Source organism: Guillardia theta (assembly GCF_000315625.1).
Source record: "Guillardia theta CCMP2712 unplaced genomic scaffold GUITHscaffold_296, whole genome shotgun sequence".
Taxonomy (NCBI): Eukaryota; class Cryptophyceae; order Pyrenomonadales; family Geminigeraceae; genus Guillardia; species Guillardia theta.
In genome coordinates this window covers 11,108-27,216 of record NW_005434381.1, presented here as the reverse complement: position 1 = coordinate 27,216, position 16,109 = coordinate 11,108, and the positions used below count along the sequence as shown (strand labels likewise).

At 54.5% G+C, this 16,109-nt stretch overlaps 9 protein-coding genes across 9 annotated transcripts; 4 read left to right on the top strand and 5 right to left on the bottom strand.

Moving 5' to 3' along the window:
* The first annotated feature begins 249 nt into the window (after positions 1-249).
* GUITHDRAFT_156539 (hypothetical protein) lies at positions 250-1,291 on the top strand. The gene is made up of 2 exons (XM_005818534.1): positions 250-629; positions 776-1,291. Exons 1-2 carry the CDS (start codon positions 434-436, stop codon positions 778-780), a joined length of 201 nt encoding a protein of 66 aa, XP_005818591.1. The 5' UTR covers positions 250-433; the 3' UTR covers positions 781-1,291.
* A 1,661-nt stretch (positions 1,292-2,952) lies between these two features.
* GUITHDRAFT_156536 (hypothetical protein) lies at positions 2,953-3,369 on the top strand. The gene has a single exon (XM_005818533.1). It carries the CDS (start codon positions 2,967-2,969, stop codon positions 3,306-3,308), a length of 342 nt encoding a protein of 113 aa, XP_005818590.1. The 5' UTR covers positions 2,953-2,966; the 3' UTR covers positions 3,309-3,369.
* A 356-nt stretch (positions 3,370-3,725) lies between these two features.
* GUITHDRAFT_156535 (hypothetical protein) lies at positions 3,726-4,111 on the bottom strand. Its single transcript, XM_005818532.1, has one exon. It carries the CDS (start codon positions 4,104-4,106, stop codon positions 3,783-3,785), a length of 324 nt encoding a protein of 107 aa, XP_005818589.1. The 5' UTR covers positions 4,107-4,111; the 3' UTR covers positions 3,726-3,782.
* A 723-nt stretch (positions 4,112-4,834) lies between these two features.
* Positions 4,835-5,328, bottom strand: GUITHDRAFT_156533 (hypothetical protein). The gene has a single exon (XM_005818531.1). It carries the CDS (start codon positions 5,295-5,297, stop codon positions 4,986-4,988), a length of 312 nt encoding a protein of 103 aa, XP_005818588.1. The 5' UTR covers positions 5,298-5,328; the 3' UTR covers positions 4,835-4,985.
* Positions 5,329-7,112: 1,784 nt separating this feature from the next.
* GUITHDRAFT_166857 (hypothetical protein) lies at positions 7,113-9,544 on the top strand (the record flags this gene model as incomplete). The annotated part of the gene is made up of 1 exon (XM_005818530.1): positions 7,113-9,544. One exon carries the CDS (start codon positions 7,113-7,115, stop codon positions 9,501-9,503), a length of 2,391 nt encoding a protein of 796 aa, XP_005818587.1. The 3' UTR covers positions 9,504-9,544.
* Positions 9,545-10,163: 619 nt separating this feature from the next.
* GUITHDRAFT_122211 (hypothetical protein) lies at positions 10,164-10,927 on the bottom strand (the record flags this gene model as incomplete). Its single annotated transcript, XM_005818529.1, has 3 exons — positions 10,164-10,312; positions 10,433-10,484; positions 10,529-10,927. 3 exons carry the CDS (start codon positions 10,925-10,927, stop codon positions 10,164-10,166), a joined length of 600 nt encoding a protein of 199 aa, XP_005818586.1.
* A 433-nt stretch (positions 10,928-11,360) lies between these two features.
* Positions 11,361-14,283, top strand: GUITHDRAFT_122210 (hypothetical protein; the record flags this gene model as incomplete). Its single annotated transcript, XM_005818528.1, has 13 exons — positions 11,361-11,689; positions 11,980-12,040; positions 12,084-12,118; positions 12,167-12,206; positions 12,447-12,482; positions 12,526-12,588; positions 12,837-12,935; positions 12,983-13,036; positions 13,174-13,224; positions 13,267-13,586; positions 13,637-13,791; positions 13,838-14,156; positions 14,199-14,283. The coding sequence occupies 13 exons, from the start codon at positions 11,361-11,363 to the stop codon at positions 14,281-14,283; spliced, it is 1,647 nt and encodes a 548-aa protein (XP_005818585.1).
* GUITHDRAFT_160353 (hypothetical protein) lies at positions 14,267-15,233 on the bottom strand. The gene is made up of 5 exons (XM_005818535.1): positions 15,105-15,233; positions 14,967-15,060; positions 14,645-14,923; positions 14,469-14,596; positions 14,267-14,422 (listed from the first exon to the last, which is right to left on the bottom strand). Exons 1-5 carry the CDS (start codon positions 15,192-15,194, stop codon positions 14,372-14,374), a joined length of 642 nt encoding a protein of 213 aa, XP_005818592.1. The 5' UTR covers positions 15,195-15,233; the 3' UTR covers positions 14,267-14,371.
* A 258-nt stretch (positions 15,234-15,491) lies between these two features.
* Positions 15,492-16,016, bottom strand: GUITHDRAFT_122208 (hypothetical protein; the record flags this gene model as incomplete). Its single annotated transcript, XM_005818527.1, has 5 exons — positions 15,492-15,587; positions 15,632-15,682; positions 15,729-15,785; positions 15,842-15,892; positions 15,939-16,016. 5 exons carry the CDS (start codon positions 16,014-16,016, stop codon positions 15,492-15,494), a joined length of 333 nt encoding a protein of 110 aa, XP_005818584.1.
* Positions 16,017-16,109: the final 93 nt, after the last annotated feature.

Here is a 16,109-nt window from a genome sequence, read left to right as displayed (position 1 = left end):
GTCAAAGCGGATATGGAATCGTTCTGAATGGTGGGGTAGTCGTCTTTGGTTCGAAAATGCAGAAGGTTGTTGCCCTGAGTTCTTCAGAAGCTGAAATTTATGCTGCCACCACATGCGCGAAACTAGTCAAGCTTTATAGAAATCTCTTGGGTCAGATGGGATTTACGCAGACTCGTCCTACTCTCTTGCTAATCGACAATGAACCATGTCTGAGGCTTTTGTGGGACAAGCGAAGTTATAGTCGACTCAAACACATTGATATTCGAACGAAGTATGCTGTTGATTTGGTAGAAAAGGACGAGCTCTATCCAGAAAAGATTCATACTTCTTATCAGCCTGGTGATTTGCTGACGAAAGTTCTGCCTTTGAATCGGTGGAGGCTCCTTGGTGAATTTCTCTTCGGAGACCCCTTACCGGATATGCTGCTCTGAGGATGCTCGCCTGTCATGCTCTCTGCGCTTCTGTCGGGGACAGTGCTACTCTGTTCCCATGCCGTCAGTCGCCAAAGTTGTATGCCCCGTGTGTGATTGACGGTGATCCGAGCTCCAGTCTTCGACAAGGAGATTCAACCGATCCTGCTGCGGTGGCTTCCAGGCTTTATCTTCCGTCTTTTCTCCGATTCAGGGAGGGTGTCTCGGACCCTTGCCACCGAGTCCGTGTCGCTCGAGAATTGTCAGTCTTCCGTCTTCTATCCGATTCAGGGAGGGTGTCTCGGGTGATGTCACCGAGGAGACTCTCATGGAGAACGTGAAGGAATCGGATGAATCGGAAGGAGGATAAAGACAGACACGTCTTCCTCAAGCCTGTGGCTAGCTGCAACCAAGACATCTGTTCTAGGTTAGTATCTTAGAAACTCGCTCATCCTGATCTATGGAACCCATGACGGTAGTGAACGATGAAATTGAATGGCCAAAAAAAAAAAAATGAAAAATGAGAAAGAAATGACGGATGAGTCGAGATCGATAAGTCATGTGGTTGAAATGAAAGCGCTGACGTCAAAAATGATTGTGCCTTGGCAAAACAATGATCCCCGGGGTAGATAGGATAGAAAGGGCCCATAGATTAGAAACGAGAAAATTGTGTTCAAAACAATCAGAGATCAATCAAGGAATTGCAAGAATTCTGAACCTGATCTCTGGAGCTTGATTGGAATTCTAAATTCTTGGCATCATCAATGGGTGGAGACGTCTTCATTCAATTGCTCAATGTGCACGCTTCAGAGAGGTCACATGATGACCAATCCCATCATGAGGATCAGGTTGAAGAGGAGGAGGAGCTGTCTGACTTGAAAGATGCAGATGTGTTCAGGACTTAGTCTTGAGCTGACACTGCAGGCAGCTAGGAAGAGTTTATGATGGAAGATGAGGAGGAGCACAGGTGCATGCGGACAGCGCAGGCGGATGAGGAGCGTCTCTAGTGGCATGCGGATGGTACAAGCTGAGTGCACGAGCATCAGGATGCGCTAGAGGAGGACGGCGCAGGTGCTGCAGGAGTGCTGCTGAAGCGCAAGCGCTGGAGGAGCAGCGCAGGCCCTACGATGGTGGGGAGAAGCCGCAGCGCAGGTGGAGGAGCAGCACAGGTGCACTGTTGGCGGGGTGCGACTGCACTGCATCCGCAGCGCAAGCGGAGGAGGAGCGCAGGTGTCACAGGAGGAGAAACGCAGGTGCACCAGGGTGCACACTTGAAGCGAAGGAGGAGCGCAGGAGGCATGCAAGATGGGGGATGAGCCTGTGCAGAACGGTTGATGGAGTGGTAGCAGCAAGATGACCTTGGAGAGGAGAGCAGCATGGAAGTCAGCTTGTAAAGCTTGAGCGAGCGTTGGAAAGGAGGACATCGCAAGGGACAGCTGCTTAGCTGTTAAGCAGATGATTTTGACAAGCTGAGAAGGTTGCAGACTTCTGACTTGCTTCCCAAAGGGAGGGTGTAAGAACTCAGGTTCTGACAAACCTCTCAGAAGTTCTTTCAGACGCGATAAGTTCAAGGGATGCGTCTAATCAGGTTGTGAACCAAGTGAAGCCTGCAGGTCCAAGCTAGTGGGCTGGAGCTTAGTCTGTGACTTAGAAGATCCGGTTGGTTGGAGCCTGGGGAAGCTGAGGCGGCGCCGGAGGAATCAAGAGGCGCCGGCTGTCGAAGAGGCAGCACTCGTACAGTGGTGGAAGTAAGGCGGTGGTGTGTGAAGGGAAGCTGTTTGGTTGGTCTTGCTGCTACGAGTGTTGGGAATAAAGTGCTGGGGATTGTTGGGAAGTTGATCTGAGTTATCTGAGGTGTTTGGTTGGCTGTGAAAGTCATTGGTGTCTTCGTGCGCACATCATCTGTGAGTCTTGGTCTTTGGACTTATCAGTCAGCTGTTGAGCTGTTCTACTAGTCATTCATCTGTGCACAGACTCTAGGAGTCAGGAATTGATTCCAATACGGTGGCACTGTCACCGTCACCGTCCGTCCGATCACTGGCCCGTACAGTCGGACGGTCACCCCGACCCGTACCGTACCGGGGCCGGCCCTGGTCCGATCACTGGTGCCGGCCGCGGGGCTGGGCTCCCCGGGGGCCCGCCGGCGGGCCGCCCACTGGCCGGGCGGCCGGCGGGCGTCACTAGTGATGTCCGGCGAGTCACAGTTTGGCATCGCCTCACTGTCGGCGGAGTCCGCCGGGGGGAGGCTCCCGGATCGGATGACCGTCGGTCACAGTACTAGTGGCACGTGACGGCGGTAGCGGTCGTCGGAGCCCAGGCCAAGTGGTACCGTGACTTCGGATAGGACGTCCGTGCAAGGGAGCCAAGAGATGCCTCTTGTGTAAGATTTCAGCATGACCTGCTGACATCTCGCTGTAAGACTCCGACAACCAGAAGATCTCCGGATTTTTACCACTCCACATGCTTCCCTTCCCTGTGACCTGCTGACAGCTCGTAACTCCTTTAAGAAGCCCTCCCACTCTCCACGGTGTAACCACGACCACGACTACAACCACCATGCACTCTCTTCGCAGCGATATCAAGCTCCAGCATGCCGCTCTCCCGGCCAACGAGCACACAGAGCTGGTCGCAGACGTCTCCGAGGACGAGGACGAGCTGCTGGCAGAGCTCGACTTCCCTGCGGTGAACAGCCAGTTCGAGACCTCCACGATCCTGGCAGAGGCAGCGCCGCCGCGCGTCTTTCGTCGATCGCAGAGGACAGGACGTGAAGTCAAATCAGGGTCAAGGCGTCAATGCGATGTGCTGCATCGAGGTCTTCGCAATCGCCAGGTTGGAAGAGATCTCAACAAGGCAAACGAAGCAAGGCGACTCGTGCAACTACGTGTCGTACTTCTGTAAGCGGCGTTCAAGAGAGAGAGGATGTAGCTTTGTAAATTAAGTGTGAATACAAGATGAATCGAACATTGTTGCCTAAGTGGGAGATAAGATGATATGCTTTCAATTCATTTACGTTGATGATGTGTGAGCATTGACTTCGAGCGACCTAAATCACTACTGCCGCTTGATGATTCAACGATGACATATGAGTTGTAAAATCACGCAAATCCACACAAGGTTACTTACTTTTTCCTTTGATTCCGTTCAAATCCAGTTATGGCAAGGTTCTCTCATGTAATCTCAGTAACATGACAGCTCGAAGTGAGTATCTTGTAATCAACGACCCTCTGATGGTACTGAGGTGGCCATGCTGGACTATTCAGCGATAGTGCACAATCACAGACAAAGAAAAGCGCACGCATTGAATTCCAGGTTGAATTCGACTTATAATGTATTCACACTTAATTTACAATCCTAATACCCTCCCTCATACGCTCACAGCTGCACAACACGTAGTTGCACCAGACGCCTTGCTTCGTTTGTCCTGTTGAGATCTCTTCCAACCTGGCGATTGCGAAGACCTCGAACAGTGTCTACTTCCATCGCTTCGCGTCCTGTCCTCTGCGATCGACGAAAGACGCGCGGCGGCGCTGCCTCTGCCAGGATCGTGGAGGTCTCGAACTGGCTGTTCACCGCAGGGAAGTCGAGCTCTACCAGCAGCTCGTCCTCGTCCTCGGAGACGTCTGCGATCAGCTCTGTGTGCTCGTTGGCCGGGAGAGCGGCATGCTTGAGCTTGATATCGCTACGAAGAGAGTGCATGGTGGTTGTGCTTGTACTTCAACGCCCGGGCGGATGGGACGGCTTTATAGAAGGCGAGGGGGACGGTCAGCAGGTCACAGGGAAGGGAGGAACGGAGAGTGGTAAAGATCCGGAGATCTTCTGGTTGTCGGAGTCTTACAGCGAGATGTCAGCAGGTCACGGGGACGTAATAATTAAAACTGAAGTCAATTTGAAAGCTCACCTCAGAATGGCCAGAACGAAAATAACAGACTGTGTAACCGCGATCATGCGATCAAGTGTGACGATGGAGCAATAGGAACTAGCAAGCTATCCGATGACTGCATGCGTAAAGAAGTTCGTAAGATCAGTGAGAGGATTGGTACAATCTTTCGACATTCTTGGTTTGCAGGAAATACGGCTAAGGAATTGTCAAAAGCGTAAGTTTTATTAACGAGTAACGTGGTATTGGAACATCCCGGAAAGACGGCATAGAACTTCTCTACTTAGTCTGTTTCTCACTCTCATGCAGTAAGGTTTTTTTATTGCTTTCGGACTAGTTTCTGAGACAGGTCAAGCAGTTTCCTGTCTTCCACAAGAACATTTTTTTTGGTTTTGATCAGAGCTTTATTTTTACATGTTCATGTCGAGTATCTTAGCATAGGAGGTGAAAATAATCACATTTGTTTAGAAGTCACATACGCGCATTCAAAAGAATCGAAATTGCTATGCAATGACACAGAACAATTTGTCATCGAAACGATTGGTTTGAACAGAAAACAAGAAGTTTATTAACCTCAATCACTTTTATAACTAATCACGGTGTCATATCAATACAAGGAATAACGTCAATGATCAATGAGCAAAACGATATGGAACATGTCGAGAGAGAGTCTATAGTATCAGAGCTGTACACATGGCTCAACCGGGCGAAACAGTAGAATTCCCTTTCGACAACATGAACACAAGAAATGGTATGGGTCGTCGTGCCTCCATGGTCCGGATAAGTTCGAAGCCAACCTGTCTGTTTCTGTTCCTTCTGTGACCTTCATCGCTTTCACCACGTTCCTCTCGTTCGCCCTCCGTCTCCCTGTGCCTTTGTGCTCCTCTGGAATATCGTTGGGGAGGAGGTGCTGCCACATGATTTTGAATGACTTGTTCTTTCTCTGATTTCTCGTGGACGATGGGCAGGCTTGCTCGTAGATCGATCTTGAAGCTCTCCTTCAACGCCATCGCCATCAACTCATGCGAGCGCTTGTCCGCCATTCCGTTCCACGTAGACAGCAGAGTTCCTTGCTAAGGACTTGAAGGGGGTGGATGTGGTGAGGCTTACAGGGTCGTGTGATCTCAAGATTCGTACCCATGTGACCACGAGATGACATCACGAGATCTAGCACGCCCTCGTAACCCTGCCGTCAGCCACGGCCTTACAGGCCTTCATCTTCACTTAACTTTGAGTAAACATATTCATCCGTGGCACGCCGCGCCACTAAACCTTTACTCAAAAGTAAACATACAGGGTTTAGCCGGGTTTACTAGCGGCGGGCCCGGCCCGGCCACGGCGGAGTGCGGCACCCACTGGGTCCGACTCGCCGAGGGCCACGCCGGAGAGTCGGACTGGACGCCTGCCGGCCCCCGCGATGCCGCCAGTGCGCCGCCGGGCACTCAGCCCCAGGCTTGATGGCGGTGTGCGGCACCCAGGTACGGTCCGGTCCCGGCGACTCGCGAGCGATTCGGGACGCCGGGTACCGTAGTATGATTAGGCTCACTGGCACGCGAGTCCGTGCTAGGCGGCGGCCCGGTAGCCACTGCCGGCCCTGCCTCTCATTCAACGCGGCTCAGACTCGGCCCTCGTCGCCGGGAGGCCGCAAGTTCCGAAGTTCCGCCGTGACTGACGGTCCGATCGGAGACCCGGCCGACACTGCGGCGGTGACGGTGTCCGAGACCCGGGCGAGTCACTAGTAGCCACTAGTACGGTGAGTGCGGCCAGGCGGCTCGGCGAGGCTTGAACTTGCATGCTGTAAACCACCCTACCCCACCTTCTCCCTCAGTGACATTTTTGAATCCACGAGCCCGTTATTCCACTCAATCACTGTTGTCCAGGTGTTTTTTATCTCTAAGTTTGAAATTTTAAGTGATATATCAGATTGTTTTTGAGATCAACAAGGAAATCTCAGAATTATTAGTATAGGGTGGGTGTACCCCCACCCCCTTTCCTTCCGCACTGAATTCAAATTTTGTTACTTGTTGCTGCTCCCAAGCCCTACAAAAGACACAGTCGTACCCACCCCCTACAAATACATGAGTTACCCCTACCCCCCATATGAAGTGAAATTACAGCATTGCACCCACCTTCATTACCCTACCCCACCCCTTCGGTCGAACAGTTTTCGGTTGTTTCGTTCAACGAGAGTTTTGTGTAGAGGAGGGTAAGGTGGGGTGGGGGTATCCAATTATCTTACAAAAGGTGGGTAGTTATTGCTAATTGAAGGGGTAGGTATTGTTACTTGTGTGAGAGACCGAGGGGGGGTCCGATGGGGTACATGGGGTATAATCTTTAATGGCGGGAGAGTCCAGGCATATGCAGGAGGATAAAAGGAGAGGAGGAGGAAGCGACCGGTTGAAGGAGCAATTGAGGGACAGACGTCATGAAAGGAATGATATCATACAAGGAAGATGAGAAGATAGGAAATCTTGCATTCTGTGGGGAAGAGAAGTGGTTCCATTTCAAATTTCATGCACCGTGACTGAATGGCATGCTAGTATTCATGCACATTAATATCAAAAAGACACTTGTACTGCTACTGCTTCTATTGCTTTCATTTTTTTATTTGTGCACCTGTACATGCCTGCCAGTGCAATGCCAGTCTTGAATGGATTCCACCATACTTGCGTTCTACAAGTGCTGGATCTGTTTAATTTCTGGATGCAGGTTGCCGTCTCGAGCCAGGGCTGACATGCAGGCCTGATTTCTGCAAATTAATATTTTGCAAGAACTTCACTGAGTTTTGACAAGAGAGATCTCGACATCTATTCTCCATCGTCACCATGTTCTCCCGTTTCTTCTGCAAGCTTCAAGCTCTCTGCTGCCTCGCCTTCGTTTCAGGAACCATCGCCTTCGCTCCTACAGCTCCTTGGAAGCCTGCCATCAAGACGACGCTGAGAAACATGCCCGGAGGAAGGAGGTATGCTCGCTTGCTTGAGCTTTTCTGCCGCAGTGATAGTTTCATCAGGCCTTGCCCCCTTCGATCGCTGCATCCCCGTGCGGCCAGGATGAGCAGAACATCGTTCGGCTTGTTTGCTTCGGCTCAGAAGCAGGAGGTTGTCGTGTGGACTAAGGAAGATGTTGTGGAGTGGCTCAAAAGCGAGGGCTTCAATGAGGAGTGGACAAACGCGTTCCTGCAGAACGACATTGACGGGGAGGCGCTCTCCCTGCTCAAGGACCCAATGATGCTGGACTCGATGAGCATCCCGAAGCCTGTCGGGCAACGGCTCAAGTTCTGGCAGAGACTGGATGTGCTCCTGCAAGGATCAGCGGGACAGCAGAAGGCTGTAGAGCCGGCGGCGCCAGCCCCAGTGAGCGAGTCGAGGACGAAGACGATGATGAGGGAAATGTCGTTCGAGGACGCTGTGCGATTTGCGGGCAGCTCGACAGCAGCACCGCTGCAGGGGGACAAGGTGGACGCGCTGGTGAGGGATGAGACGGCCTTCATCGAGTCCATGTGCGAGCTGCTTGCCGAGCTTGACGCCAAGGACAGGGACATTACGCTGTTGCTGGACATGAAGGACCGGCTGGTGCTGCTTTTCTCCGTGGTTGTGGTGGGTGAATTCAACGCTGGCAAGTCATCCCTGATCAATGCGATCTTGGGGTCGAAGTTCTGCGAGGAGGGTGTAGTTCCCACTACGACAACCATCAACATGCTTCGATATGGGACTGGGGAGGAGAGCGGTAAGAAACAGAGGAACAAGGACTACCAAGAGCTCTTCCTGCCTGTGGAGCTTCTGCGCCAAGTGACTCTCGTGGACACCCCGGGGACCAACGCGATCATCAAAGAGCAGACGCGGCTGACGAAGGGCTTCATCCCTCAGAGTGACCTCATCATCTTCGTGACAAGCGCCGAGAGGCCCATAACAGAGACGGAAGGGAAGCTGCTGGAGTACATCCGAGAGTGGGGCAAGAAGGTTGTGATGGTGCTGAACAAGGTTGATCTCTTCGACAGCGAAGAGAACCTCGAAAAGGTGAAACAGTTCGTTCGCGAGAATGCTGCGAGGATCCTCGGGGTGGAGCCTCCTGTCTTCGGCATCGCCGGTCGTCTTGCCCTCCAGTCGAAGCTGATGCAAGCGGACAAGAGTGCTGACCCCAAAGCTGCGGAGGATCTGTGGAAGGAGAGCCGGTTCGAGGAGCTGGAGTCTTACGTCGTCCGGACGCTGACGGACAAGAAGGAGGCGGCAAAGCTCAAGCTGGAATCTCCCCTCGGGGTCGCAGAGAGGTTCCTCGTGAACTACAAGAAGGCTTCGGAGCTGGGGAATCAGATCACGGAGGACGACAAGCAGGTGCTGAACCAGATCAAGCAGAGCATCGAAGTCTACGAGGCCGAGATCGAGTCCGAGATGAACTTCCAGTTGAAGCGCCTCGACTCCATCCTTAACTCCGTCCAGCAGAGGGCGAAGACGACCACCTCCAAGGTGCTCAGCGGCACCTACATCGCCAGCAACATCGTCGGCTGCCTCACCAAGAGCAAGTCGATCGAAGGCGAGCTGGAGGCTGCTATGGACGTTGATCTCGACAAGGAGGTGAAGGAGCTTGCGGAAGACTTCGGGCGCATCCTCCGAGACAAGCAGGAAGCTCAGTGGAACCTGTGCTCTGCTCTCATCGACCAGAGGCTTCGCAGCCGCCAATGGAAGCAGATCAGCCTCCAGAAGCCCGACACCTCTCTCGCCCTCCGCTCCATGCAGGAGACCCTGGAGAGCCCCAGCGCCGGCATCTCCGCTCAGTTCGATCCCCGCATCGAGCGCATGGTCCTTGGTCAGTCGGTGACGCAGAAGGCGTTTGACGTGGCGGTTGCAACTGCGTCAGTAGCCGGAGGAGGTCTGCTCGCGTTGGAAGTCTTCAATGCCGGCCTCCTCGACGCCCTGGCCTTCCTGACGACCGGCGGAGGCCTCGCCTACTCCCTGGGGGTCTACCCGAGCATCTTGCAGGATGAGGTGGCGGATGATCTCGACTCCCGATCGGCCAAGTGGAAGGCAGCGGTGAAGGAGGACGTGGAGAAGCTCTTCCAGCAGGCGGCCAGAACCTCGGCCTTCGAGATCGAGCAGGCGTTCGCTCCCTACGTGGATGCCGTCTCGGTGGAGGCGGAGCGATGGACTAAGGTGAAGCAGCGGGTGGACGCGAACCTGCGGGAGTTGTCGGAGCTTCGCGGGCGTTTGAAGTCTCTTTGAGCACGACGTAGAGCTAACAAGTAAACCCTCGCGCTAGAACGAGACCTCCGCACTTCTGCTCGCCTCCATCCTGTCCAGCAACGATGCGAGCCTTGCTGAGTTGGGAGCTGTCTCTGCCAGTGAGGTCGTCATGATGATCGCACCTCCCCGCACTATGTCGTAGCGCTGCATCTGAGTCAGAGGGGAGGGGGAGAAGAGTCATTTACCGTCAGTGTTGACTCCACAAGCATGTGCAGAGATGAGAGGTCCTTCTGCTCTACGTGGGAGCTTGACAAGGGAGCAGAGAGATACGAGTCCCAGCCCCTTGCGCTCTCCCTGCTCTCCTCTGTCCTCTCCCTTTCTCTACTCCTCTCCTCCCTCTCCCTTTCTCTTCTCCTCTCCTCCCTCTCCCTTTCTCTACTCCTCTCCTCCCTCTCCCTTTCTCTACTCCTCTCCTCCCTCTCCCTTTCTCTACTCCTCTCCTCCCTCTCCCTTTCTCTACTCCTCTCCCTCTGCCTGTCTCTAGTCCCCTCCTTCCTCTCGTAGATTTTCTGTTCATGTTCGTCTTCTCTTGAGTTCTTGTGAGCGTGCAGCAGAATGTCGATATCCCCATCAGCTGTGAAGATCGCATGACGAGGAGCATGGGAGGAAGTGGGCCGGGCGGTCACATCACCCTGCTGCTCACGGAACGATCGGTACAGGTCGAGGAGCTGACGTCGCCGCCAGGAGGACCAGGCGAGTCTGCTCATGCGTGCCATGGTGCTGCATAGGAGGGAGTGAAACCGGAGCCAGCGAGTCCAGAGGCGGAGGGTCTGCCGCCTGCTCCGTGCCTGCTGCTTGTCTGTCAAGCTCCACAGAAGCTGTTGAAGACGCAGAGCTCGGCGCCATCGCTCAAGGCAACGCGCTCTGATCTGAACGCTCCTCCTCCTCCTCCCACTCCCCACCACGACCCATCTCAGACGTCGCACTCGCGCCATGCAGTGCCAAGCCTGCAAGCAGAGCCTGGCGATGCCTTGCCTCCTCCTCCTGTCCAGCATGCAAAGAACCACATTCATGTCCGCCTTCTCCGAGACTCTCGCGCGCCTGCTCTTCTCCTTCCATCGCGAGAACGCGTAGCTTGAGACCCAGCGTTCGACGCGGTACGTCTGAAAGAATCGGATGTAGGCCATGAAGGATGGAGCATTGCCATGCGAGACTGACGAGACCTCCCACGTGAGTCTCGACAAGAGTTGGCTCTTGTCTCGCTCTGCCTGCAGCTCTCGCTTGCTTCGCTCATTTCGCCGTTGAAGCGCCACGATCTCCTGCATGCACTCGTTCCAGAAGGAAGGCTTCTCCGCCAGCATCTCCTCCTCATCCTCCTCGTCGAATGTTTGATTCAGCAGGAGCTCCCCTGACGAGTTGCACTGATCCGCATCATCGCAGAACGAGAGCAGTGGCTCGAACATGCGCTGGTCGATCCTCGAGCCCCTCGAGTAAGCAAGAAGCTCCTTACAACAGACACTGTGCCCTTGATTGCTGTGTGCCTACCCCTCTCTCCATCCCTCCTCTTACTCCTCTCCCGTCAACCTCTCTGCTTCTTTCTCCCTCCCCATCTCTTCCTCTCTCTGGTGGTGCTATTCCTCTTACTGCTCCTCCTCTCTCTCTTGCTCCTCCTCTCCCTCTCTGCTTCTTGTTCGCTTCCTCTGCCTCAGCCTGGACGCATTTCCCGCGCTTGATCCCAGACTCAATAGCTCTGAGGAGGGCCGGGCCGTTGGCGGTCGATTTGGCATGGCAGGGGGAGGGAGAGGGGCGGAGGCAGTGGAGGAGGAGGAGGGGGAGGAGAGGAGGAGAGGAGGAGGATCGAGTGAATCACAAGGAAGAAGTTGAGAGCAGGTCACCATGTCTGCATGCGGGGTTGGAGTGACTGTCGAGTACGGCAAGGGCGGGTACGTGATAACCAACCTAAAGGTCAAGGGCCCAGCGCACAGAGATGGTAAGGGCAAGAAACATGCGGCTCGCGCTGACAAGCTGACAGGAACGCTGAGGATAGGCGATGTGATCTGCTCCATCGACGGGAGAGACGTCTCCTCCTCCTCCCTCTCCATCGCCCCCCTCGTCCTCGGTTTGGCAGGGACGCCCATTGAGGTCAGTCGACGACCTGCTGCTGCTGCCCTGACGAGCATGGGAAGATCGGGTATCGACGACAAGGGCAGGATGCTGTTAGATATGTGAGGCTGATCCGAGGGGGGATGAGAGGGAAGAGACCCTTCCTCTCCTCGCCCTCGCAGTTTTCTGATGAGGACGAGCTTGCAGCTCCAAGGTTCATTTGCGTCTTCTGCTCCCCATCTTAGCGCCTTCCTTTCGTCACTCTCCTCCTTCAGTACCATCACCCAAGACTAGCCCCTCCCTGCTCCCATCACTGTATCTACCACCATCCGATTGTCACCGTCATCATCATCATCGTCCTCGTCCTCGTCCTCGTCCTCGTCCTCGTCGTACTGTGACTTCTTCTTCACAGGGCTGCTTCCTCCTTGTCCTTACCCAACGACATCCTGGTCCATCTCTTTGACATCGACGAGGTGAGGGCACCTGAGCTGCTTGTCTTGCTCACTCAGCGAGCAGGAGGCGAACTCTTCGCCCACGTCGGAGCAGGGCAGGTGGGATGTTCACTCGAGGATAAGAGACTTTCTGATCGCCTTCTGCAGCAGTCAAGCTGCTCCCAGTCCAGGTTCGCGCGTGTGCGAAGTGAGTGCAGGAGGCTGAGGGTCGGCAGAGGAGCGAACAATCTCGACTCGTCCTCGCACCAGCATGTCCAGGTAGTCTCACTGTCCTCTCCTCCTGGAGTCGCTCACACCCCCTCGACTCAGACCTACGACTTCATCGCGTAGCACTGCCGTGGGGTTCTCCATCATCACAGTGCAGCAGGCAAGGGCTTGAAGGAGGAGGAGGAGGAGGAGGAGGAGGAGGCTCATGATGTGCTGGCAGGGGATTGACGCCCATGAGCTTGGGTTGTCACTGCAGGTGAGGTGCCAGCATGAAGGCGCAGGCTTGACGCATGATACAGGATGCAGCCGAGCAGGCAAGCAGGCCGAAGGCGTCGCGAGTCCCTGAGATGAAGCTCAAGGAGGTGAGGGGGGAGGGGGAGAGTCAAGCTCACGGCAGTGCCAGGCAGAGCAGCGACAGGCAGAGGAGGGGACGTCAGGCAAGCGGCTGCAGGCGAGTTGACAGCTTGTGACGGGTTTACAGACTCCCTGCCGAGACAGACGGGAAGGAGAAGGAAGGGAGTAAAGAGGGGAGGGCACATAGAAGAGATTCTCGCTCTATCCAAGGACGTCAGTCGAGCTCTACCCCAGTCCTGCCCTGACGTCCCTGCAGGTGCCAGGAGTCGGGAGATACTCTCCCCCTCCTCTCCTTCGCTTGACCGGGGGGTTCAAGTTCGGATCTGAGCGGCGGACGTTTGGCGTCTCCTCCTCGGTGAGCGAGTGAAGCATCAGCCCCCGCGTGCTCTCATCGCCTGACAGGACACGCCTGGAGTCGGCCAGTACGACGTGACGAGACTTCAGTCATCTAGCAAGGTCAGTGCTGCTAGCTTCCTCCTCCTCCTCCTCCTCCTCCTCCTCAGCTCCTCCTTCCACTGCCCCCTCCTCCTCACCCTGTCTTCTCTTCCTCCCCCTGCCTCCTCCTCAGCTGCTCCTTCCTCATCCTGGAGCAGGGTCTGTGGTCGTTCGGAGGATCCAAGAGGTTCGCTGGAGCATCGCAGCAGGTGCTGCCTTGTTGTGGAGGGAAGACGTGAAGGACGAGGCAGGAGGAGATGCCGGGGCCCGGCGAGTATCAGCCCGAGACCGTCAATCTCTCTCGCTCGGTGGGAAGCAAGTTCGGCAAAGCTAGACGGGGACGGCTCAGCAACGTGGAGCCGAACGTGCCTGGTCCGGGGGCGTACGGGCAAGACGAGGAAGAGGAGGAGGAGGAGGAGGAGGAGGAAAAGAAGAAGGCGCAGCAAAGGCCTCTCCTTCCTCGCTCGTTCTACCTTGACGCTGAGCTGCGACGCTCCTCTTCCATGCCTGGGCCTCTCGACTACTGCACCACCCACCAGCCCTCCTGGTCGAGGACGCAGGCGGGAGTCAGGTGAAGCCTCTCCTCCTCCCCCCCCCCCGGCTGCTCGTGACAGGTCGCAGCATCGGACGAGCGTCGATGCATGCCAACCAAGCGCGTTCTGGCGCCACTCCAGGCCCAGGATCCTACAGGACTCGAGCTGGGCATGCACGACGTTTCTTTTCGTTCCCGCGCGCCGACAGCCGATCGAAGAAGAGCAGTCGATCTCCTGGCCCTGGTGCTCTGCGTGCTTCCCGTGCTGCCCGAGTCATCCTCCTCCGCAGGCTCCTACGGAATCTTCTCCCCAACTCGCGCAACGGGCGTCAACTTGTCGTCGGGCGTGGGTCACGTCCCCCTCCACGAGGCCGACCAGTTGCCAGGGCCAGGCAAGTTGCGAGACCCTCGGCCGTCCCTCACCTTGAGCGTCAGGAGAGTACAACGTGAAGACGTTCGCGAGCTCGGGAGGGTGGCGCTACATGCCTGGTACCTCAGTCGCATGCTCGAGTGCCTTTGTGACAGGCCGGCAGGCAAATTGAAGCGAGATTCTTACCTCGCAATTGATCCTTCGATACCCGGGCCAGGGCAGTACAACCCAGCTGATCTGTACGTTCCTCTCGCTTCCTGATGTTCGTTGACGCTGTGCAGACCTGATCCGTACTCGCTCCCTCGGCACGGCAAGCAATGGAAGTCCATGCTCGCACATTACCCCTATCAAAGATTTCGAGTTTAATCTGTATCACTGCTGCACACTTTCACTATTTCTACATTCACCCGCACAGGAGAGGCGTCTCCTCGCAAACAACCAGCTCTCAGCTCCCTCAGTACTCGAGAATGGGCTCTCCATCGTTGACGATCTTAGGGATGTTACACTGAAAGCAATTCAGGAGAGCAAGAACAAGAGCAGACGACGCTGACCTTGAGGTCGAACACTCGCGAGAGAAGAATCTTGAACAGCTTCTGCACGTTGATGGAGTGCGATGCCGACGAGAAAATGAGAGGAGCCTTCATGGCCTTGGCGTAGCGTCTCGCCTGCTTCGTGATGTCTTGTATGCGCATGTGAGGGAGACTCGAGTGAATCTACATCCATGCACCTGCTTGCTCTTCGGGGGTGTAGGAGGCGAAGATGTCATACTTGGTTCCGACGAGGATAGCGACAGCTGTCTTGTTGAATCCTCTCGCCTGTCTGTACCATTCCTTGACTGACTTGAGTGTTCCAACGCGCGATAGATCGAACATGAAGAGGATGGCAGCAGCGTCATTACACACCAATGGCAGCATGTTGATGAACTCTTTCTGCCCTCCCAGATCCCAGATAGAGAATGTTATGTTCGCGTTCCGAATGCTCACTGTCTTCTCCATGAAATTTACACCTGCACAGACATCACAAGCAATGGTCGATTTATAACAACTGACCTAATGTTTGAATATAATCTTCATCAAACGAACCCTCTACATATTTCACCATCAAACTCGTCTTGCCGATTTGGGCATCTCCAACCATTCCAACCTCCACATCAGCATCAGGAGGAGTTGATGTCTGAGATTATCTACCTTGACAACAACGTCCTCCTTGGAAGACGAGGCATCCGCTCCAGACGACGCGCCTTGCACTTGAAGTGATGCAGCCTCAGCAACCGACATGATCGATGAATCTCTCCTCGGGTAGTTAATTCATACACTGCGATGAACGTTCAGGTCATAGTGGGCGTTTTATCCTCTCATCCTTGAAAACCATTCGAACATTTCCTGACTCAGAAAACTCGAGAACAGATCAGAGTTGTGAGTAGGAATGAGGGAGGATCGCGTCATTGTGGCGCTAGCATCTCATCCACTGTTCACTGTCTACCTTTCTTTGCTCCCTTCATTCTCTCCTCCTCCTCCTCCTCCTCCTCGTCCTCCTCCTCCTCCCCCCCCCCCCCAAAATTACAATGTCCCTTATCACACGGCTGGGCGGCAGAGAGTCAGCACAAGAGCAATGGAAACACACGGATACATGAGAAGGGCCAAATCTTCTTCCAAGGTCTCTGAGATTGCCTGGCTAACTGTTTCAAAACATCGCACTTGTGAAAATTCCATACCGGCCTATAAACAAACGCAAAGAGCGCTCCGACACACATCACAGCAAGAACCTGTACACGCCAATTTAAATTCCTGGGGCAAAGACGTTCCGAATACCGCATCGAATACGTTGGAACGATTTGAGCAGAAATTCCAAAATCCTTCAGCGAAGGCCTGAAAAAGAAAAGGAAGGCATCAACACCATCCTCCTATTTGCATCACTTGCTCACCCGAATCATGACCTCCACCAATAGCGCAACTGTTATGAAAACCTCCAACAACTGCAACACATGACGTCACAAGATGTCAGGTTGCAACGTCCCCAACCAGAAACCACACGATGTGTGGAGCCTCGTCGTACTTGTAGAAGCTGTATACAATAGCAAATACATTTATACATATCATGAGAACCTGCAGACTCGTGTCACGCCATGAAACTATTTGAGTTGGTTGATTACGTAATAGTAACTGAACCATGAGGAGAAAACGATCAGTCGA